Source organism: Barbus barbus (assembly GCF_936440315.1).
Source record: "Barbus barbus genome assembly, chromosome: 42".
Lineage (NCBI taxonomy): Eukaryota > Metazoa > Chordata > Actinopteri > Cypriniformes > Cyprinidae > Barbus > Barbus barbus.
The window spans coordinates 1,943,563-1,968,940 of record NC_136720.1 but is presented as its reverse complement, the minus strand read 5'-3'; the positions used below and the strand labels follow the sequence as shown (position 1 = coordinate 1,968,940).

Below are 25,378 nucleotides of genomic sequence, written 5' to 3'. Positions count from 1 at the left end.
CACCCTCTAAGAACCCTCCTAGATGCCTCCCTCAGTTCCATCCTCCATGCCGTCTCCCCCAGGACCCTCCAATCGTACTTAACTGCTTGGAATAGTTTCAAAAGTTTCCACCGCACCTACAACCTGCCTTTCCCCGATTTTTCCCTACTCACCATCACCTCGTTCACCTCCCATCTCAACGTCACCAAAAACCTCCAGGCCAGCTCCATCAAAGGCTACCTCAGCGGAATCCATTTTTTCCACAAACTCATGCTCGGCTCACCCTCCCCAGGAATAACCAGCCCGCAGACATCCATGCTCATTAAGGGCATCCAAAGAGCCCAACCCACCCGCCCAGATGCTAGACAGCCAATAACTCTAGAGATCTTAACTAAATGCATTTCCACCCTCCGCAGAGGCTACCACTCCATGCACACCGCCCGCACGCTCGACGCCATGTTCATCTTGGCCTTCTTCGGTTTTCTCAGATGCTCGGAACTCACCATCACATCCAACGTCAATCCAAAAATCCATCCAACCCTTTCAGACCTATCAGCACCAGACACCGAAGCAATCTCCTATCTCATCAAGCAAAGCAAGACAGACCAAGCGAGAAGAGGCCACGTCATTTATATCTTCAATCTCCAGTCACCAATCCAACCATACCAAACCCTCTTAGCTTACCTACAGTACAGGAGCCCGCAGGCCAAACTCCCATCCGACCCGCTTTTCGTCGACGACTCAAATCGCCCTGCCACACGCTTCTGGTTCCAAAAACACCTCAAGTCCGTCCTACTACTATCCGGTATCCCAGCAGATCACTACTCCAGCCACTCCTTTCGCATAGGCGCAGCTACCACAGCCGCCCAAAAAGGCCTCTCCCAGCCTCAGATCCAGACACTCGGCCGTTGGACATCAGAGGCATTCAAGACCTACATTCGGTCCGAATGCCTGCGCCCTGCTCATTCGATACCGCCGCAGCAGTGCCCACTTCCGCAGAAGCCACATTCCTTTTCAGACGCCACAGCAGTGCCTGCTTCCGCAGAAGCCACACTCTTTTTCCGATGCCGCAGCAGTGCCCGCGTCCGCAGACGCCATATTCTTCCAAAGGCCGCAGCAGTGCCCCGCTCGTCCGATACTGCCGCAGCAGTGCCCGCTTCCGCAGAAGCCACATTCCCTTTCAGACGCCGCAGCAGTGCCCGTTTCCGCAGAAGCCAAACTCTCTTTTCAGATGCCGCAGCAGTGCCCGCTTCCGCAGAAGCCACATTCTCTTTCAAATACTACAAGTAGCGCCCTATTCATTCGATACCGCCACAGCAGTGCCTGTTTCAGCAGAAGACACATTCCCTTTCAGATGCCACAGCAGTGCCCGCTTCCGCAGAAGCCACATTCCCTTTTCAGATGCCGCAGCAGTGCCGGCTTCCGCAGAAGCCACATTCCTTTTCAGATGCCACAGCAGTGCCCGCTTCCGCAGAAGCCACATTCCTTTTCAGATGCCACAGCAGTGCCCGCTTCCGCAGAAGCCACATTCTCTTTTCAAATGCCGCAGCAGTGCCCGCTTCCGCAGAAGCCGCATTCTCTTTCAAATACTACAAGTAGCGCCCTATTCATTCGATCCCGCCACAGCAGTGCCCGTTTCAGCAGAAGACACATTCCCTTTCAGATGCCACAGCAGTGCCCGCTTCCGCAGAAGCCACATTCCCTTTTCAGATGCCGCAGCAGTGCCCGCTTCCGCAGAAGCCACATTCTCTTTCAGATGCCACAGCAATGCCCGCTTCCGCAGAAGCCGCATTCCTTTTCAGACGCCGCAGCAGTGCCCGTTTCCGCAGAAGCCACATTCCCTTCCAGTTGCATTTTCTTTTCAGATGCCACAGCAGCTCCCGCTTCCGCAAAAGCCACATTCCCTTTCAGATGCCACAGCAGTGCCCGCTTCCGCAGAAGCCGCATTCCTTTTCAGACGCCGCAGCAGTGCCCGTTTCCGCAGAAGCCACTTTCCCTTTCAGTTGCATTCTCTTTCCAGATGCGGCAGCAGAGCCGCTTCCTCAGAAGCCACATTCTCTTTCAGATGCCACCGCAACATTTCCACTCCAAGCGACGTCCAGCGCCTCTCCATCCTGAAGCCTTGCAAATTTCGGGGGGTTATCAACGCCCCACTCCGGCTGCTGTCCCGCGCTAATCGCATCTTGGGGGGAGCGCTCTGGGTCCGGGCTAAATGCCGAGCTCGGACCCCTCTCCCCGGACAGGAGGAGTGCCCCGGGTTCGGGAGTAATTTACAGAGCTCGGAGCCCTCTCCCCGGACAGCACGCCAAATACGCATAAACCTTAACTCTGTTCATTATACGCAAGGGCGAACTCGTGAAGTGATGTTTTATTAACAAATTTCGGGAGGAGCACGCGCAGATAATTAACACGGCCAATTCACCATCAGCAATCACTCAGTCTATCCTATCAGCCGAGAGAGAACTTCTATAAATAGACCAAGCCATCTTACCTTCATTCTCTCTACAGTTTTCAGCATCCCACCTCCACCCCTACTCCTCACCATCAGCCCGCTCCTACCCCAGCGTGGGGAGGAGCTCGGGGGGGAGCGCTCTGGGTCCGGGCTAAATGCCGAGCTCGGACCCCTCTCCCCGGACAGGAGGAGTGCCCCGGGTTCGGGAGTAATTTACAGAGCTCGGAGCCCTCTCCCCGGACAGCACGCCAAATACGCATAAACCTTAACTCTGTTCATTATACGCAAGGGCGAACTCGTGAAGGCTTCTTTTATGACCTATAGAGTTTTAGCCGGCAACGGCGAATGGCACGGTGGATTGTGTTCACCGACAATGTTTTCTGGAAGTATTCCTGAGCCCATGTTGTGATTTCCATTACAGTAGCATTCCTGTATGTGATGCAGTGCCGTCTAAGGGCCCGAAGATCACGGGCATCCAGTATGGTTTTCCGGCCTTGACCCTTACGCACAGAGATTGTTCCAGATTCTCTGAATCTTTGGATGATATTATGCACTGTAGATGATGATAACTTCAAACTCTTTGCAATTTTTCTCTGAGAAACTCCTTTCTGATAGTGCTCCAATATTTTTTGCCGCAGCATTGGAGGAATTGGTGATCCTCTTGCCATCTTGACTTCTGAGAGACACTGCCACTCTGAGAAGCTCTTTTTATACCCAATCATGTTGCCAATTGACCTAATAAGTTGCAAATTGGTCCTTCAGCTGTTCCTTATATGTACATTTAACTTTTCCGGCCTCTTATTGCTACCTGTCCCAACTTTTTTGGAATGTGTAGCTCTCATGAAATCCAAAATGAGCCAATATTTGGCATGACATTTCAAAATGTCTCACTTTCAACATTTGATATATTATCTATATTCTATTGTGAATAAAATATGTTTATGAGGTTTGTAAATTATTGCATTCCTTTTTTATTCGTAATTTGTACAGTGTCCCAACTTTTTTGGAATCGGGTTTGTACATTTAAAGAGATCTGCATTATGCCATAAAATAGATAAAACGATAGAAAGGTATTTTACTGTGAAGTGATAGGTCTAGTTTTCTAACACATATTTACTCTGTCAGCATTGTGATCACATTAATGTCACAAATACAATTTTAAAACCTACATTTTAACAGGTCAAAAGTTTCATTATAAAACTAGGTCTATATATAATAAACACAAATCCAGCACTAGATCATCATACCTCACAGTCAGTGCAGAACTGTCACCTCAAAACGATGTTCATGATGCCACTGATTATCTTTATTAATGTGATGTGAGAGGAATGAAGAGCTGCTCTCTCGTGAACACGCTGCTGGAAAAGGTTCTTCTGGGTGTTTCAGGAAAAGTTAATCTGTAGTCTATTGGTTGAGCGCTGCTCAACAGTGTCAGTGACACTGGTTCAAATACCCAATAAACCTACTTGTTCGTTTCATTTGCTCATTTATGTGTTTATTTATTAGATTTATCCAGAGATTTATGTGTATTCTAAAACACCATGATTTGTTACACCATAATTGTTCTTCTTTTAGATAAAGCATGTCCATTTTACACTGAGTAACACATATTCTGTACATTTGTGTGATTCCAGTCGGAGTGTTTGGTTATCGGGGGTCAGTTCAGTAGCCATAAGCTTAATTGTGGGGCTGGAAATACAAAGCTGTTAATTACCACTCTTTCATATGGAGAGTGTCTGATGCTGAGTATTTCTAACTACAGATTAGAGCCGCTTCCAGAATAATTCCTGAAACTCTGCAGTGTGTATGTGGCCGTTTTATATTTAAAACTTTTACTGAAGCAATATTCTAGACGGTGACTTCAACTTCTACCAAAGTCATTTTCTGGTACGATATGTGTAGTTTTACTTAACTGTGGCTTTCAGGTACGTTATCGAACACTGCGAATAACAAAATGTGTTCGTGACATGTTGAAAAGCATAATATATTATTAGCAGAATTATTAAATGTAAATATCAAACATTTGTATTTTCATAAATAAAGTGGTAAATTGTTGTTGTTTTTTTTAAAGCACTTGCGTCACCTCATAAAACTGAATTTAAACCACAGAGCCACAGCTGACAGAGAATTAAATTCAACTGTTTTTCCCCAAAATGCACTCATTCAGGGCGTTTTTATTTCATTAACCTAATTTTTTAAAGGATTTGATTTCCACATACGTGACTCAGTGAATTAATCTGTCTCTTATTGTGAAGCTTAAACTACATATCAAGCATTTATTCATCACATAATTTGATCTTGAATGGCTGTGACGTTGAATAAAGTTAATAAAGCAAAATAAAGCACAGCAAGTTCCTGAAGCGCGAAATAAAGGAAAACTAAAATATTTAGCAAATTAACAATTTAGCCTGGATTTAATATAATAAAAAAAATAAAATGTAAAACTTCACAGCTGTCTGGAGAATCTCTCAAAACTTATTTGTATAGCCTCAGAAAACTGGCAACACTCTGTACATGTCTGTAATGTTTTATTTCTTAAATTTTATTTAATCTCTTCCAGATTTTCTGACTGTGATCTCTCAGATCAGCATTGTGAAATTGTGTCTTCAGCTCTACAATCCTCAAGCTGTGTCCTGAGAGAGCTGGATCTGAGTAACAATAATCTGCAGGACTCTGGTGTAAAGTTTATTTCTGATGGACTGAAGAGTCCAAACTATCAGCTGCAGAAACTGAGGTATTAACAACATATAAGAGATAATTTACAGTCAACTGATCACAATGTTGATGTTTGTCTGTAGATGATCTAACTGTGTGTGTCCGTAGATGATCTGCCTGTGTGTGTCAGTAGATGATCTGACTGTGTGTCTGTAGATGATCTGTCTGTGTGTGTCCGTAGATGATCTGCCTGTGTGTGTCTGTAGATGATCTGCCTGTGTGTGTCTGTAGATGATCTGTCTGTGTGTGTCTGTAGATGATCTGCCTGTGTGTGTCTGTAGATGATCTGACTGTGTGTCTGTAGATGATCTGTCTGTGTGTGTCCGTAGATGATCTGCCTGTGTGTGTCCGTAGATGATCTGCCTGTGTGTGTCTGTAGATGATCTGACTGTGTGTGTCTGTAGATGATCTGACTGTGTGTGTCTGTAGATGATCTGACTGTGTGTGTCTGTAGATGATCTGACTGTTTGTCCGTAGATGATCTGTCTTTGTGTGTCTGTAGATGATCTGACTGTGTGTGTCTGTAGATGATCTGTCTGTGTGTGTCTGTAGATGATCTGACTGTGTGTGTCTGTAGATGATCTGACTGTGTGTGCCTGTAGATGATCTGACTGTGTGTGTCTGTAGATGATCTGACTGTGTGTCTGTAGATGATCTGTCTTTGTGTGTCTGTAGATGATCTGACTGTGTGTCTGTAGATGATCTGTCTTTGTGTGTCTGTAGATGATCTGTCTTTGTGTGTCTGTAGATGATCTGTCTTTGTGTGTCTGTAGATGATCTGTCTTTGTGTGTCTGTAGATGATCTGTCTTTGTGTGTCTGTAGATGATCTGTCTTTGTGTGTCTGTAGATGATCTGTCTGTGTGTGTCCGTAGATGATCTGTCTGTGTGTGTCTCAGGGGCATTTCCTCTGAGGAGGCAAGGGAGGCAGTGTCTCCTCTCCTCAAAATTAGATTAGAAAATAATTTATATTACAAAAATAAAGCCGCGCAAATGTGACTAAATATGATATTAAAAGTCTAAAAGTCACTTGTTTTTATAAAGTAACACTGTCCAACAGCGACACACCCGCAGGTAACGTTACAGTGGAGGCTTGCCTCCCTTTGGTCCATAGACTTTCTACAGAGACCCCTTAGCGTGCCGTGACTTTTCTGGAGGCTCATTTAAATGAATGGGGGAATGTCACGTGAGAGGAGGCAATACCTCCATCACACAATAATTGGATATGATTGGTTATGATTGAATGTGATTGGTTCTTACGATAAATACCGCCTCTTGTTTTCATGCAAGCTCTCGGTCTGAATGAAGAAAATGATGGCGTTACTGACTAATTATAAAGTAAGTAAGCAACTCTCCCGCTTAGATATCACTGCTTTGTGTTTGTGCAAGCATTCACCTTGATGAAATGAAAGATGTATCTTCGTGCCTGTGACAATGTTTGTGACAGGGCTTTTATGACGATGACCCGAAAATAAGTTGACTATTAAAAAGAACAGCTGAACATCGGCTCACAAATAAAAAACGTATAAATTTACAAGTGCATATAGGCCGCCTTATTTACAAGAGAGGTTATTTACACTAACTCTGCCCACCAACGTGTGATTACAAAGCATTACAGAAGACTATTTTTCAATAACAGCTCCAGTGGCACAGCTGGTGAAGTACGTTTTGAAGTCGTTTTTGATGCAATCGACCTAGGTTCGAATACACGTTTTGCCAAACTTTTTTTCCTGCCTTTTCAAATCAGAAATCATGTCGGAAAGGCATGTATTTTCAATAATAATGAAGGAAATAGTCTAAAAGTTGAACTTAAAGTATCAGGAAGGGTTAGGGTAGGTGTAGGGAGGGATTTATTGTCCCAATATCCATGTAATAATTTGAATTAAAATTATAATTTACACTCAATATGTTATTACATACTGTTTTATAATGTACTACAATACTGAGGTGCAGATTATTGTCACTTTTTTGCAATAAGTAGTATAAATAGCAGTATAAATAATAGTATAAATAAAATCCTGCTAGGTGTAAATATAATCTATAGCTATTTGCACTTAGTGTAAACATTAAGTGTAACAGGGACATAAATCTTATATACATGTGCCGTGAAAAGGTTTTTGTCCCCTTCCTTTTTTATATATTTTTTGGATATTTGTCACACTTCAAACTAATTTTAATATTACACAAAGATAATGCAAGTAAATACAAAATGCAGTTTTTAAATGATGATTTCATTTATTAAGGGAAAAAAGCTGTCCAAACCTACCTGGCCCTATGTGAAAAATGAATTGCCCTCTCCTGTTAAATCATGACAGAACTGTGATTAACCACATTATTTTAGAAAGCTTAAGTTAAATTTCACTAGCCACACCCAGGCTAGTGAACTGCCAGACCTGTTGAATCAAGAAATCGCTTAAATATAACCTTTCTGACAAAGTGAAGCATGTTTAAAGAGCAACACATCATGCCGCGATCTAAAGAAATTCAAGAACAAGATGAGAAACAAAATTGTTGACATGTATCAGTCTGGAAAGGGTTATAAAGCCATTTCTAAGGCTTTGGGACTCCAGCGAACCACGGTCAGAGCCATTATCCACAAATCCAAAACTTGGAACAGTGGTGAACCTTCCCAGGAGTGGCCGGCCTACCAAAATTACTCCAAGAGCGCAATGACGACTCATCCAGGAGGTCATAAAAGAACCCAGAACAACATCTAACGAACTGCAGGCCTCACTTGCGCCTGCTACACCCATGGTACAGCAGCAAAGTTCTTTGATTATTACGCCGGAATGAGAGTATAGTTCCTAGACATATCGCCTTAGAAAATCGCAACTTTTCATTTTCCGTCAGTCTTAGTACACGATGTAACTACAGAAGAGTCTAATTTTAAATAGGAAAAATATCGAAACTCTTTGGTCATTTTTACGATCTAATCAGATTTATGCTAGATCTATGCTAAGCTATGCTAAAAATGCTACCACCAGATCCGAAGATCGGCTGAATGGATTCGAAAACGGTAAAACTCAACCGTTTCACTCTTGGGAAGCGGAGTGTTCCTTTAAGTAGTATTTACAACACTGTTCAACACAGTTCAACCCACATATTAGAGTGTGTGCAGCGCATTTTACGGAGGACTATTTCCTGAACCTGGGAGTAGCCTACCAGCTATGCACAAAGGCTGTTTCTATAAAGTGGGGCCATTCCAACTTTGCAAGGACAGTCTGGCGCCTCTGACTCACAGCCTGTAAGTACGCTTTCTTATTTAAGAATCTGACAATTCAAACGTGAGTTTTGAGCAGTGCAGAATAGTGCTTGTTGTTTGTCGTTTCTCCGATCACAAATGCAGACATGGTAATGTTGCATCGCGCCGCGTAAAAAGACAGTATAAGTCATTATAATCAGTAATTATGTCCCCACTGGATGCAACAAATGCCTCATTTATAATGTGTTTTTGTGTCATCGCACCTGGACACGCCATTTTTACTTTACTTGACCCTCTAACTCTAGCACTATCTATTCTAATGGTATTTTATCTGTCTTTTTATTAAAAAATAACAATAATAATAATAATTATCTGTACTGCGTTAGGCTAACCAAGACTTGTAATAGCACTTGCACGTTGTTGCTCTTTTGTTGGTTTTGATTGCTTCTTATGTCCTCCATTTGTAAGTCGCTTTGGATAAAAGCGTCTGCTAAATGACTAAATAAATAAAAATAAATAAATCACAATATGGCAAGGGGGCATAACATTTCAGTCTTACGCTTGAGGTATTCAGCCAATCACAATGCACTGGATAGCTGGCCAATCAGAGCACGCCTCGCTTCTCAGAACGATGAGCTTTGTAAAAATCTACGTGTTTCTGAAAGACGGAGCTAGAGGAGCAACAATAATGTACAGTATGTGGAAAATAATGTGTTTTTTGAACCTTAAAACGCATAAATACATTGCAGTACACCAAATACACAAAATAATGCTAATTTTTTAGCAACGTCATATGACCCCTTTAAAACATCACTGCACGCCACTGGTGTGTCTGTAGATGATCTGAATATGTGTTTGTAGATGATCTTTCTGTGTGTTTCTGGAGATGATCTGTGCGTGTTTGTAAATGGTCTCTCTCTGTGTGTGTCTGTAGATGATCTGACTCTTGATGTGTGTATTCTTCTTTCTTTCAGTCTTGCTGACTGTAATCTCACTGCTCAGTGCTGTGAGAGTTTGTCATCAGCTCTACAATCCACTACAGTCCTGAGAGAGCTGGATCTGAGTAACAATCATCTGCAGGACTCTGGTGTAAAGTTTATTTCTGATGGACTGAAGAGTCCAAACAGTCAGCTGCAGATACTGAGGTATTTATGGACATATAAGAGATCATTTACAGTCAACTGATTACAGTTGTGTGCCTGTAATTGATCTGACCGTGTGAAAGTGAAAGTGAAGTGACATTCAGCCAAGTATGGTGACCCATACTCGGAATTCGTGCTCTGCATTTAACCCATCCAACGTGCACACACACACACACACACACACACACACACACAGCAGTGAACACACACACACCGTGAACACACACCTGGAGCAGTGGGCATTTATGCTGCGGCGCCCGGGGAGCAGTTGGGGGTTCGGTGTCTTGCTCAAGGGCACCTCAGTCGTGGTATTGAGGGTGGAGAGAGCGCTGGACATTCACTCCCCCCACCTACAATCCCTGCCGGCCTGAGACTCGCCCCCACAACCTTTGGATTACGAGGCCGACTCTCTAACCATTGGGCCACGATTTCCCCCGTGTGTCTGTAGATGTTTTGACCGTGTGTGTCTGTAGATGATATATCTGTCTGTGTGTGTCTGTAGATGTTTCGACTGTTGATGTGTGTGTTCTGCTCTCTTTCAGGCTTGCTGGCTGTAATCTCACTGCTCAGTGTTGTAAGAGTTGGTCATCAGCTCTACAATCCTCAAACTCTGTCCTGAGAGAGCTGAATCTGAGTAACAATGACCTGCAGGACTCTGGTGTAAAGTTTATTTCTGATGGACTGAAGAGTACAAACTGTCAGCTGCAGATACTGAGGTATTTAAAAACAGTCAGCTAGTCATAATGTTTATGTGTGTCTGTAGATGATCTGTCTGTGTCAGTGGATGATCTGTCTGTGTGTCTGTAGATTATTTTGTGTGTCTGTTGATAATCTGACTGTGTATGTGGATGAGTTGATTGTGTGTCCGTAGATGATATGGCTGCTTGTCTGTAGGGCTGGGCGATCTGTGTGTGTGTGCCTGTAGATGATCTGACTTTGTGTGTCTGTAGATTATCTGACTGTGTGTGTGTGTCGCTGTAGATGATCTGACTGTGTCTTTAGATGATCTGTGTGTGTGTCTGTAGATGATCTGTCTGTGTGTCTGTAGATGATATGTCTGTGTGTCTGTAGATGATATGTCTGTGTGTGTCTGTAGTTGATCTGACTGTGTGTCTGTAGATGATCTGTCTGTGTGTCTGTAGTTGATCTGTCTGTGTGTCTGTAGATTATCTGTCTGTGGCTGTAGATGATATGTCTGTGTGTGTCTGTAGGTTGTCAGGCTGTATGGTGTCAGAGGAAGGCTGTGGTTATTTGTCTTCAGCTCTGAGTTCAAACCCCTCACGCCTGAGAGAGCTGGATCTGAGCTACAATCACCCAGGACAATCAGGAGTCCAGCTGCTCAAACACAAACTGCAGGATCCAAACTATAAACTGCAGACACTCAAGTATGTCAAACACTAATACTGACATACTGAACGTGTGTGTGAATGATGCAGCTCTACATTAATATGTGTTTGTGTGTTTATAGTGTGGATCATGGAGGAGAGATCATGATGACAGCAGGACTGCGAAAGTGTAGGTCTACAAACACATTAGGGCTGCAACTAACGATTATTTTGATAAACGATTAGTTGGATTTAAAAAAAAGCCCCTTTTGCTTTTCTTGACCAAAAAAAACACACTATTCCACATTCTGCCCAATGTCCTTCAGACAAACGTGCCAAATGAATACTATGAAAACATACAGTGCTTAACAATTTATTAGACCATCTGTCAAAATAAAGAGAAAACACAAATATTTTTGGAATCTGTCAAAAAAAATGGTTTAAAACTAAAATGTTATTGTCATTTATTGGGCAAATAACAAACAATCTCCTCATAAGTCACCTTTTCCTTGTAAAACCTATGTCATACCTGTGTCATATAAATTTATGTCCTCATTTGTCCCAAAAACACACACACTCGCAGGAGTATTCAATTAAAGTTCCAAGAGGTCCGGTCAGGTCCGGATAATTTGTGTCTATGTGTATATCTAAAACATTACCAGCTGGGCGCCAGTAATGCTTTGTAAAAAAAAATCATAAATAAAAAAATGAACAAAAAAAAGCCCAAAAATAGTCAGGATATTGGGTCCTCAGAGCCAAAGGAGCTTCCTCATGGCTTCTGAGAATTTCTCTTAAAAAAAAATTGTAAGTTGAGCTCAATTAGATGTTAATATTAAAAGATAAAATCAGCTGTTTTATGAAGCTATTATTATTTTTGACATTTAGATACATAGGTAAGGCAGAAGGTCATGTGACTGAGGAAAGATACTGTATGGGGTTCAAAGTTTTATATTTATATTTAAAATATATATGGAACCAAGCTGAGGTCTGGAACTAAAGCTTGCATATTTAGAGAATTTACGTATTTTTTGTATTTTACTTCTTGAGTTATCTATATTTACCATGCTGTAGTTTCCTTAGTAAATCACACATTTGAGAAATCAGTTTTTCTGACAGCTAGATGGTGTAGAGCATCACTGTCAAAATATGCATTTCATTTCATTTGCTTATAATTCCTGAAACTATAGCTCCTTTTCCCTAAACTCTATACACAAAACCACAAACACTACACAAAAACACAAAAGCTTCTTTCAAAACTGTTTTAAAATGTGCTTTTTCACTTTTAACTCTACACACAAACATCTAATGTTTATCCATACACACACCAAACTCCACACAGATATGACAAATGTAAAACAGGACTATCTTGTGTGTTCAGTGTGCAGTGGAGTTTGTGTATGTGCACAGATACACTGTATATATAGTCTGTCTGCACAACTGATGAACTTCACACTTATTGAACTGTGTAAAGAAATACTTAAGTCAAGTCAATATTATTTGTATAGCGCTTTTAACCATGCAAATTGTGTTAAAGCAGCTTTACATCAGCTTGATATAAAGCTGGGTGGCTTTACATCATCTTTACAGTATTTAGACAAGGAAATGTGTCGAAATAGTGTCATTTAAATCTAGGCTAAAACAGAATCAGACTGTGCAAAGGACTCATCTGGTTCTTGTGGTCTTTACAAATGCTAGAAACATGTTTTTCGAAGGAAAGATTGCTATCAAAAAGTATGCCTAGGTTTCTAGCTGATGACGAAGAATTTACAGAGCAACCATCAAGTATTAGACAGTGATCTAGGACTAAATCCTCTTTATATTTGTGATGTAATGTTTCAGTCTAAATTACACTTGCACCGGTGAATTTGGAAGCCAAACTAATTAGAATATAATGATAATAATAATGTTATATTATTATTCCTATGACAGTAATAGCCATGTATTGGAAAACAATTACACTGGAAAATAAATGAAAATGAATATTTCACAGGTATATTATTTCACCTTATTCTACAGTAGGGAAATTACAATACTTTTGTCCTAATTTCGACACGTGCAAGCAGGGCCTAACGTTTATAAAGGGAAAGGGAAGGGAAGTGGTGTGTGGCCAAGTATGGTGACCCATGCTCAGAATTTGTGCTCTGCATTTAACCCATCCATGTGCACACACACATAGTGACCATACACCCGGAGCCACATCTGCCATTTTAATCACGATACAAACAACATTTTTCTGGTGACTTGTGAAAATCTACCAGACACACAAATATTTTTCCTGGCCATTAAACTGATTTTGCAGGTGCAGGTGCTGCTAATACAACTACTAAACATATTTAATAATAAAAATAAAAAAAAGATATTTGAAATTAGAACCAACCACTGCATTTTAATCACGATACAAACAATGATGCTACATGTAGATGTATCATAAAGTTGTTTCTTATTTAAATTTGATTGTATCATGTCAACATTTGAAGAAAAAACAGAATTGACTGACTAAAGCTTTGTGAAATTATGCTAAAACCTGCATAAAACAAAAGCAGCAGACAGGCTGAATTTCACTCTCTGACAGCAGGTGGCGCTTATGGAAGAGCAGTGATAAGAGGGGAAAAATGCCATTGAAACTTCTCTTAAGCAGTTCCCTTCAGAAATAGATTCATATAAACTCCCACTGCAATATTTATATTTTTATCCAATAAACAGTGAGCTTGCTCTGCCTGTACAATATTTTCTTTGTTTGTGTCTGTTAATTTTAATCCTTGCTTGCAAGAGATAAACCTATGAGCTTTTATTTTGGCGGAAAATTCCAGCTTCTGTGAAAAGAGATTTACAAACGCGTCTCATTTCAAATCTAACGAAATAGTCAACATTTGCCCATTAAAATGTTGAAAATTATGCTAATGTGAAAACAAAGTGTAAATGGTGCCCGTTGTGTTCTCAGATGCGCGCTAAACCCACAGCACATTCAAAAATAGACTTCACTGTGAAAGGAGCCGCTCTGAGACGCGGAAAACACGGGATCACGAGTTGATGAAGAGAAAGCCATATTACGCTTAGTCCGTTTGAAGCTTTGCGAAAGCAATGACAAGAAACAACGTTAAAGACCTTTTATGTTATAATGAAGAGTATAAATATATTTTCGGTTTATTATGAAACTGGCGGGACAGATTGGACTGGTATGTTTCATCGGGTCGCGAAGAAATCTAGAGCTGGGTATCATCAGCATAACAGTGAAAGCTAACACCATGTTTCCTAATGATATCTCTCAAGGGTAACATGCAAAGCGTGAAAAGTAAGGGGCCAAGTACTGAGCCTTGAGGTACTCCATACTGCACTTGAGATTGGTATGATACCTCTTCATTTACTGCCATGAATTGATAGCAGTCAGATAAGTATGATTCGAACCATGCCAGTGCACTTCCTCTACTGCCAACATAATTATCTAGTCAATTTAAAAGAATGTTGTGGTCAAACTCGGCGCTAAGATCCAGTAGCACTAATAGAGAGATACAACCACGATCAGATGATAAGAGCAAGTCGTTTGTAACTCTAATGAGAGCAGACTCAGTACTATGATATGGTCTAAAACCTGACTGGAAAGTTTCACATATATAATTTTTCTCTAAGAAAGAACATAGTTGTGATGATACTACCTTTTCTAATATCTTTGACAGAAAAGGGGAGATTCGAGATTGGTCTGTCATTAATTAATTATTTGGGGTCAAGTTGGCTTAACAGCCAGTTTGAAGATTTTTGGGATATATCCTAATGACAATGATGAGTTAATGATATTCAGAAGAGGATCTATTATTCTGGAAGCACCTCTTTGAGGAGCTTAGATGGAACAGGGTCTAACATACAGGTTTTTGGTTTAGATGATTTAACAAGTTTATACAATTCTTCATTTCCAATTGAAGAGAATGAGTGGAATTGTTCCTCAGGGGATCTATAGCGTACTATCTGATGTAGGGGTGTTCGATATGATGATTTTTGATCGTGGACGATAAAAATGTCTCCATGATCTGCTTTTGAAGAAATATCGTAGTATCGTGCTACAGCACACATTGTCAAATACAGTTCTGGCGCCTCCGTCTCTATATACTGTACAGCGCCACATACATTCACATCAGTGTTAACTCAGCGGCAGAGTTACACTCATAGAACACTGCACTTATTCGCAATCACAAAAGTACATTATTTGCGTGTTTTAAAGCCTTGCCAATTAAGCTTTTCGCCTGTCTAACAGTGCCTGATTACTCAAGGTTTACATATAGACTCAGTTGGTTATGTCTAAAATGAAAGTAAACAGCAGAGACAAACGAATGCATGCCTGTATATTAGATGCGTGCATGTCTAAAACTTGAAGAGACAGTACTAAACATGCAGCCGACTGTACATTTTTGGGTGAACTACCCCTTTAATGAATTTCTTTCATTATTTACTCACTCCCGTTTTCCCAAACCTGTATTAATTTCTTTCTAGTGCTGAACACAAAAGAAGATATTTTGAAGAACGTGGGTAACCAAACAGTTGCTGGTCCACATTGACTTTGATAGTAGGAAACATGGTTTCCACATTCTTCAAAATTGCATTTATGTTCAGCAGAAGAAAGAAACTCATTCAGGTTTAAAACTAATTTTGAGTGAGTAAATGATGGTATAAATATAAAACACTATGACAGAATCGACAGACAGATAACAGAATTTTTATTCTTTAATGTTAAAACAACAAAACTATTTATAAAAAAAATAATACAGTTCAATCTATATAGTTTTGTTATATTTGTTCATTCAATTTCTTGAATGCTCTGCTAAATATGCCTATTGTACCTGAAAATAAAGCACTTTATTTTATTTGTATATTATGTGTATTTGTAATGTGAATCTTTGTTCTTCTTTTTTAATAACAAATATAAAATAATGACAAAGATTTTTATCTTCGCCCACTTTGGCCTAAATATCCACCATTCTTTTTTTATATTTTGTTACCTTGAAAGGCTTTGTCTTTTATAATAGGGAAATTAGTTTGGCTGTACTGTGCAGACAAAATAGTAAAACCAACATGATAAAGAATCGTGATAAAATCGTGAAGTTTATAAAAAAAAAAAAAATCGTGATATGATATTTTCGCCATATCGCCCACCGCTAATCTGATGTGATACTGTGGCTGACAGCTGCATGGTTACAATTTTATCTCTAATAGTTTGATCTTGGAAGTAAAGTAGTTCATAAAGTCATTACTACTGTGCTGCTGGGTAATGTCTGCACCTGCTGATGTTATATTTTTTGTAAATTTAGCCACTGTGTTGAATAAATATCTGGGGTTGTGCTTGTTTTCTTCAAAGAGAGATAAGCAGATTAGCCATTTTTAAGGCTTTCCTGTAGGAGAGAGTATTTTCCCGCCAAGCAATACGAAATACCTCTAATTTTGTTTTTCTCCAGCTGTGCTAGAAAAGAGAGAGTCCATAGTTTCTGTTACATCATCAAGTTGTTCTGAGCTATTAGATATGCTGAGGAACTGAGATAAGTCAGGAAGATTATTTATAAAGCAGTCTTTTGTGGTTGAGGTGATGGTTCTACCTTATTTGTAACAAGGAGTTGGCTTTACAGCTTTAGCTATATAGAATATACACGAAACTAGATAATGATCTGAGATATCATCGCTCTGCTGCAAAATTTCAACACCACTGACATCAATTCCATGCGACAGTATTAAATCTAGAGTATGATTTCGACAATGAGTAGGTCCTGACACGTGTTGTTTAACCTGTTAAACCGCACATGGATGCCCTGAATGAAACGGGACAAAATTAATCTTGACAAACTATATATCTGTATATAGGAATGTATTTGCTAAATTTGTGTAAGCAGTACACATCAAAACCTGTATAAGAAAAACGCAGTGCATACGAGATTCATCGTGATAATGAGTCACAAACGCATCCACTGCTGTAAATCCCGGTTTAGTTAGAGAGGTAAGAGTCCACTGAACAACATCCCATAGAGCACTTTTAGTCCAACGAAACAAGAATGTTGTAATATGGATTAATATGGATAGTTATTCCTTTGTTTACGTCTAATTTCTTCAGGTAGAGTTATTGTTTGTATCTGTTATGGAATAACTCGCGCTCAAAAAAAACTGCATTTTAGTGGATTAGATGGATTCTGATTGGATGTCAATGTTTGTATCGTTCATCAGCTGGAAAAAAATTGTTCTGAAAGTGATTCCAACGATATCGTTTCTCTGTGCCTTTATCGTTATAGTTGTGGTGTGGACTGTGCTATTCTTTAATATTGAAAATGATTTTTAGAACTATATATTTATAGTTATCTTTATAGTTGTCGTTCTTGGTGTGAACGGGGCTTAACTCTAGCACTCTCTATTCTAATTCTATTCATTAAAAAAAACTATAAAGATAACTATAGCTTTTCCAATCTTTTTGTATTCTGTTTTCTTTTTATTTATTATACAATTAACAAAAGCATAAAAGGCCTATTCTGATTCTATTCTTTTTCTTTTCTATCTGTTTTTTTTTATTATTGATTATAATTTTAAAAACCTTGCTATGTGTACTGCATTAGGCTAACTGAGACTTGTTATAGCACTTGCATATCATTGCTCTTTTGTTGATTTTTATTCCTTCCATTGTCCTCATTTGTAAGTCGCTTTGGATAGAAGTGTCTGCTAAATGACTAAATGTAAACTGAACTGAATCAACACTGAACTGACTTGAGCTCTAGAATCCCACTATTGGCTTGTTATCTCAATCTATTACTGCTCTGAAACAATCTGTACTGTATAAAGCGTTATAGAAATAAAGCTGACTTGACTTGTGTGCCGCTGCTTTACACAACACTAGTCTGCACTGTTTTAGGCCTGACAGGGTTTTTCACAGAGTTTTGTTTGGGCTCCAGAAGTCTAGGACCAGCACTGCTAGTGAGAAAGACCAGTCACTAGTCGCTGTTCAACAGCTTTCACTATATTAAGCCCTATTCGAACGGGACTAGTTTTACAGGGGGTACATGTTGATGTGGGGTGCATGTTTGATATGTTTGCCTCCCGGCAAAGAAAAAAAATCAATAATAAAATCAAGAGCCAGATCACGTAAACTGTTAAGACTGGCTATTGTAATATCAGTGTCAGGTAAGATTACTCACGTTCATTTCTGCCCTCAATTACATAATGTTTTAATTACATATGTACCGTCATCAAAATTAAACATGGGTTTACTACAAATAAATACAAAAATAAAATAGTTGTGTGGGTGGTGATGGCGCAGTGCATAAGACACATGCCTTTGGTGTGAGAGACCCGGGTTCGAATCCACTGTGAGACACCAATGTGTCCCTGAGCAAGACACTTAACCCCTAGTTGCTCCAGAGGCGTGCGACCTCTGACATATATAGCAATTGTAAGTCGCTTTGGATAAAAGCGTCAGCTAAATGAATAAATGTAAATGTAGTTACACATGAACATGGTTTTGCTATACTAGCCATTTAGCTTCACCATGGTAGGCCATTTGTAGTGATTATACTAATGGTAATCAATCTGAATGACTATATGCAATGCACACATTTTTCAAATAATGTACATTATTGTAGTTCCTCTATGCCCTGGCCCTCTCAAACGCGTTGTTTTCTACAAAGCCCCTCCTTCCAACAAGTGCAGTCTACTCTGATTGGCTAACTGACAGTGCATTGTGATTGGCCGAACACCACAAGCACGCGTCGGAAATGTAACGCCTCTTACCATAATTGCGAGCTTCAGCTTTCAAGTTAGTTTTACCAGTTCAAGCCCGAGAGGGAAAGAGAGCAGTGATGATGCTCGTATGTATTTGCAGTACACAAGCCGCGGTTAAGATGATTTCTGACGGGCTATACACTCCCTTGTTCCCCTCACACACATAAAACTCTGCATTTGAACAGTCAGTAGCAAATACTTGAACTAATAACAAAACATACTTACAGTCGCTGATTCAGAAGCGTCAGATTGTCATAGCAAAGTCAGAATTGACCCTTTATTTTTTTAGAAATAGCCTTGCAGCCAGCCTTGTACTCTCCTAGGTTCATGAAACTGTCATCCATAAAATGCGTTGCACAAATTTGAACATTTGGGTTGTGCTGTTCTGTTGTAAACAAATCTTAACCAATGATTCCTTATTGCATCTACTTTCGGAAGGCCAAATAAAGTGCCTTTGCTTTCGCCTAGAAACACACAGCGTCTCCCTGACATGGCTGCATCAACACTACTGCGGTTACTGAAACCACGTCCACATCTTAAAAAATATTATTTCCAAATCTTGTCGTAGACATGTGGGGGCATGTTTGAATGAGCCGTTTTAGGGGGGCGAGGCAGAGTCTTAACTTTTATAAAGAATATCTCTTTGGATTTGAGACTTTAGTCTTTGCAACTTCAGGGATCTTATCTATGCACAATCAGCTTGTAACACTCTAAAGAGTGTTGAAATCACATCATATGACCCCTTTAATAGTGAGGACATTTGTGAATAGTGAGGACATTACTTTGCAAATCTAGTCAAAGCTGTAAACACACACAGACATCTTCACTGTTGTGTTGTTCTTGATGTTTCTCTCTTCTTGTGTTCAGATGCCTGTGATCTCACACTGGATCTAAACACAGCAAACACTCAACTCATTCTGTCTGATGAGAACAGGAAGATCACACGTGTGGAAGATCATCAGCCGTATCCTGATCATCCAGAGAGATTTGATGAGGTTCCTCAGGTTCTGAGTGTTGAGAGTCTGACTGGACGCTGTTACTGGGAGGCTGAATGGAGCGGAGATAAGGTTGAAATATCAGTGTCATATAAAGGAATCGGCAGGAAAGGATGGAGTGAATTTGGATTCAATGACAAATCCTGGAGTCTGATCTGCTCTGGTAACAGATTGACTGTCCTTCACAATAATAACAGAACTGATATACCTGGTCTCCGTTCATCCTCTAAGAGAGCAGGAGTGTATGTGGACGTGTCGACCGGCTCTCTGTCCTTCTACAGCATCTCTGACACACACACACTCACACACTTGCACACATTCAACACCACATTCACTGAACCCCTCTGTGCTGGATTTAGGCTTTATACTGATTGCTCAGTGTCTCTGTGTGATATTAAACGATAGAGAGACTCTCTGTAAATCCTCTTTCTGATGTTCACATGCACACAAACTCATCAAATCTCACATCATTACATTTGTATGCATTTTTAATTAGTTTTTCATTGTCACGCCTGGTTTTGGGGTTTGTTTCATGTTCTTGTTTTCATATCTTTTATTTTGTCATTTGATTCGTGTCATGCTTCCCTTGCCCTCATTTATTTCTGCCTTGTGGATTTGTCATGTTGTGATTGGTTGTTCTAGTCATGTCTTGTTACTCATTGGTATAAAGTGGGGGTATATTATGCTATTACCAGTGATAAACATGACTCAAGATAACAGTGTTACAACACTAAAAATGTTTTTACTGTTATAAAAACACAGATTTGTGAGCATTATTGGAATTGAATTGTTAGAATAAACATGCAACACACGTCGTGCTTGTCATCACAGAATCTAACCAATGAGAATAAAGTGTGTCATCATCAAGGCTTTTGCAGCTGATTTTGAGCAACTGCAGCGGCTGGTCTCGTTTTGCTCTCGCGGTACTTTGATGGCACATGTGATCATAAGGCGGCTGCAGTGCCGATCAAAGTCAGACAAATTTTTTAACCAGAATGTAATGCTTTTGTCAGGCGGTAGCCGATCTTTGTGGCACCGCATTAAGTCGAACAAGCCTATTGTCTCTCGTCGTGTATTGATATTGTAACCTGCTGTCAGTGAGTCTAGCCTGTTCCTGCCAAGTCTGTTCAAGTCAAATCTGTTCAAGTCAAGTCTCGATTTGGATTATGTTTGTATTTTGGATTACTTTTGTAAATAAACTGCACTTGGGTTCACTACGCTCGCCTTCAGTGGACTGAATGTTACACATTGTCATCCAGAGGTTATAAATATAGATCATACACACATACAGTTGTGAATCTTTAATAAACAGAGTAATAAGTTTGCTTTAATATTTATATTGTAAACTGATCATTAGATTGAATAAATGCCCATTTGCGACTCATTTATTCGTGAACTTGTTTCTAAATCTCTGATGTGGACTGGTGACAGTATGAATAATCATGAATGTGATTGAGACCAGCAGAATGAAACACAGAGGCTGAATTGACTCAGAATGAATCCGTATGGTGATGCATTCCTGCCACATACTGTCACGAATCTGGTCCGTCCAATTCCATTCATTCACCACCCGAGGTCACTAGTTCACCATAATGACTTTTACACCACAGTACTGTTACCATTCTCTGTCAAACTGCATTTCCCATCAGCCACTGCCATGACACAGCTGTTCACCCCTATCACTCCCACACCTGAGAACCATCTCACAATCATCTGAGAAGAATACTCGGCCACCCAGAATACTCGGCCACCTAGGATTCAGCAGCTTCTCAGATGGACATTCAGCAGGTATGGACACAACAAGAATTCTGTTTGCCCTTAAACAGGGTCCACATTCACTGGAGCAACATATTAGAACGTTTTTAGCCATCGTCAACTATTCAGATTTTCCGGATATTACTTTGATTGAGATTTTTTTGCGATGGCATACATCAACCTCTGAAGTCTGAGTTTAGATGCAAGGGTCCGCGTGCATCACTCGCTCAGTTTTTGGACTATGCCTTATTGACTGTTGGTTCAACGCTCACTGTGGGGGTCGTGGAGAAACAAGACCCCGCACCCAATTGTATGTTTACAGCTGCGCTAGAGCACGCTCACAAAATGGCGGCCACAACCACACCCCGCAGCGCCATTGCTGCCAGTCAGGAGCCAAGTCAAGTCACAGCCATTGTTAAAGAGCCAAGTCAAGTCACAGCTATTGTTAAAGAGCCAAGTCAAGTCACAGCCATTGTTAAAGAGCCAAGTCAAGTCACAGCTATTGTTAAAGAGCCAAGTCACGGCCATTGTTAAAGAGCCAAGTCAAGTCAGAAATTATGTCCACCAGCCAAGCCAGACTACAGTTAATCGTCACAAGTCAAGCCAAGCTACAGTTGATCGTCGCAGGTCAAATCAAGTCACCGTCAATCGTCATGAATCAACCCCTCTCTCAGCTCATCAGCCAGAGCCACAGCATGCCTCAGCTCATCAACCAGAGACACAGCACGCCTCAGCTCATCAGCCCGAGTCGTGCCACATCACAGGTCATCAGCCCGAGTCACGCCGCACCACAGCTCATCAGCCAGAGTCACTCTGCATCACAGCTCATCAGCCCGAGTCACGCCGCACCACAGCTCATCAGCCAGAGTCACTCCGCATCACAGCTCATCAGCCAGAGTCACTCCGCATCACAGCTCATCAGCCAGAGTCACTCCGCATCACAGCTCATCAGCCAGAGTCACTCTGCATCACAGCTCATCAGCCAGCATCATACAATATCAAAGCTCTTCACATCTCAGCCGAACGGCCAGAGTCTCTTGACGTCTCATCTGAACGGCCAGAGTCTCTTCACGTCTCAGCCGAACGGCCAGAGTCTCTTCACGTCTCAGCCGAACGGCCAGAGTCTCTTCACGTCTCAGCCGAACGGCCAGAGTCTATCACACCCAGAGATTTAAGGTCAATTCTTCGTACTTCCTGTCTGGTGTCCAGCGTGTGGGATGCACCACTGATGTCTGTACGCACAGCTGGTATCCACAAATCCACCCATGTTAACCCTCCTGTCCCTGAGCTAATTCCCCTGTCTGAAGTGCTTCCCAGGGTGGGGATCGCTTTATGTTGCATTTGGGCCGCATACACCATCTCTGAACTGCCCCAGGTGATGGCACCCGCTGCAGCTCTCCCAGACGTGGTGGCACATGCTGCAGAACCTCCCCAAGCGGTGGTGCTTGTCTCAGCCCCTTGTAAGATGGTGGCGCCTAGCAATGTTCTCTCAGCCTGTCAGGTTGTGGTCAAAGAGACCGTTACCGAACTCCACCTCCCTCCGGATGTTACCACTGTAGAACCTCCAGAGGTGGCGGCGTTTGCTGCAGAACCTCCAGAGGTGTCAGTGGTATCCTCCTCCTGTGAAACCTTGTCCTACTCTGCCACGGCCATAGAGGCCGCCTCTGAACCCTTGTCCTGCCCTGTCTTGGCCACGGAGGCCGCCTTTGAACATATGCCCTGCTCTGAACCAGCCAATGTGTCTGATTCCGAACTGCCTGTCTCTGTCAGGGAATATACACCTGAACTGTCAGTCATGAGCCCAGAGACTATAAATGCACTCCATGTCTGTCCCGTTGCCCCTGTAATTTCCAAAGAGCTCACTTCTGAACTATCATCACGTCCAGTTTCAGCCCATGAACCCAAAGTCAGTGAGCCTTTTGATACGTTTTTTTGTTTTCCCTGCCACGGCCCCTGAGACCATGAATACTGTACCTTTGTTGTCTGTCTGTGCTCTCCCTGTGTTGTCCGTCTCTGTTTCCCCCAGATCTCAGTCTCTGCCAGGGTTTCCTGCCCAGTCTGCTTCTCTGTGGTGGTCTTCTGATCCAGTCTGGTGGTCTGCTGCTCCGCCGTGGTGGCCTTTTGCTCAGGTACATTGCTCAGGTACATCAACCTACATTTCACTGCTGGTTATACCCTGTATAATTGTGTATGTGACAAATAAAAATCTTGAGGTCTGGTGGTCTCCTGCTCCGCCCTGGTGGGCTCTGGTCCTGTCTGCTCCGCCCTGGTGGGCTCCGGTCTCGCCTGCTCCGCCCTGGTGAGCTCTGGTCTCGCCTGCTCCGCCCTGGTGGGCTCCGGTCCCGTCTGCTCCGCCCTGGCTTCCCGCTCTGCCTCAGTTCCCAGTCCCTCCATTTGCACATGAACCTGGCCCTCCGTCCCTCCCCCTGTTCAGCCTCCGCTCCACCACCCTCCTGGATTGTATTGGAGTGTCTGGAAGCCACTCCTTGGGGGGGGGGGCTGGGCTATGTCACGAATCTGGTCCGTGCAATTCCATTCATTCACCACCTGAGGTCACTCGTTCACCATAATGACTTTTACACCACAGTACTGTTACCATTCTCTGTCGAACTGCATTTCCCATCAGCCACTGCCATGACACAGCTGTTCACACTGATCACTCCCACACCTGAGAACCATCTCACAATCACCATCACCCAATCACACACAATATAAACCTGGGACTTTCATTCAGATAACGCTGAGTATTGTTTAGCCTAGCTACTCTACAGAGCGTTCTATCATTAGTTTACCTTGTTGCCCGTGTTCTTTGGATTTACTCTTAGCCTTGCCCTTTGGACTTTGTTTGCCTCTGTATTGGATTATTGCTCTCGTACCTGGATTACCCCTTCTGTCTAGCCCCTTGGATATTGTACGCCGATCGCCGACCCACACTTGTTCTAAGGACTATTCTTGTGTCTTGCCCTTGCCATACCTGTTTGCTGTCTACTGACCCTGCCTGAATATGACCTTGTTTTATAATAAAGAGCTTGCACTTGGATCCACACATCTCACGTCTCGTTCTCCTCGTCACACATACATTATTTTTTCCACTCAATTATGTCGTAATAACAAGATGTTTTCTCGTTAAAACATTTTCTCATAATAACGATAATCTTTTCTCGTTTTAACGACATCTTTTCTTGTAATAACGAAATGTTTTGCTTGTTAAAACTAAAAAAAAAATTCTCATAGGCCCAGTTTCCCGTTAAGGGCTTAAAATAAACCAGGACTAGGCTAATTCTACTTAAATTAATCCACACTAAACAACTGACTTTCTGAGATGTTGCTTAAATTTGGATTAACTAGTTCTAGACTACAGAGTCTCAGATTAAGGTAATCAAGGACAAGTGAGATCATCTTTTGGAAACCCGAATAGATTAATGGCATGCACATGTGGCTAAGGAGAGGTTGCTATAAAAACCTGGTATGGAATACTTGTAATTCATCAGTCTTAAGGAGTGTGTGGAACAGGAGTCACTAATTCAGTGAATTTGAGAAGACCCTTTTTAAACAAATTGTATCAAACTATTCTGTAATTGAAAACAAACAGCATGATTCAGGTACAGAAAACAAGAAGAAGAAAGCATGGATTTCCATATTGAATGAATTCAACTCAAATGAAAAAGTAACCAAACGGACACTCCAACAAGTTCAGGTATGATTTATTGTTGCCCCATTCTTACAAATCAGTAAATTATAAATGTTTTAATTAATGAAATGTAAAAAGAAAACAATATTATGTAGAACTCCAACTTCAGAGTGTATATTATCTTGTAAAGGTCCTGTGGAAAAACATAAAAATAAACCTGAAAAAAACAACTGCTGCTACGCGTCAAGAGCGTTTCAAGACAGGTGGGGGACTTCCAGTTCCACCAGACACAGAGGAGTTGGGGGACTTGTTGGCTGGGATTATTGAAAGTCAGCAACCCCTGGAAGGTATTCCAGATGATGACCATTTGGACAGTTCAGGTGAGGAATCTTTCAAAGACTCATTTGATAGGACACGTCTCATTTACAGTAACATGTGTTATCC

General features: G+C 41.4%; 1 protein-coding gene across 3 annotated transcripts in view; it reads left to right on the top strand.

The window, feature by feature from the left end:
- The window catches only part of LOC306861603 (NACHT, LRR and PYD domains-containing protein 3-like), a 40,295-nt gene extending 19,368 nt beyond the window's left edge, over positions 1–20,927 (top strand). The window contains exons 4-9 of one of the 3 annotated variants that reach the window (XM_079403976.1): positions 4,992–5,165; positions 9,321–9,491; positions 10,031–10,204; positions 10,700–10,873; positions 10,957–11,003; positions 19,421–20,927. In XM_079403976.1, coding sequence (XP_079260102.1) covers positions 4,992–5,165; positions 9,321–9,491; positions 10,031–10,204; positions 10,700–10,873; positions 10,957–11,003; positions 19,421–19,953 — 1,273 coding nt within the window. In that variant the 3' untranslated portion in view covers positions 19,954–20,927. The remainder of the gene's footprint in view (positions 1–4,991; positions 5,166–9,320; positions 9,492–10,030; positions 10,205–10,699; positions 10,874–10,956; positions 11,004–19,420) is intronic. The other 2 variants (XM_079403977.1, XM_079403978.1) reach the window with 2 other exon arrangements.
- Positions 20,928–25,378: the final 4,451 nt, after the last annotated feature.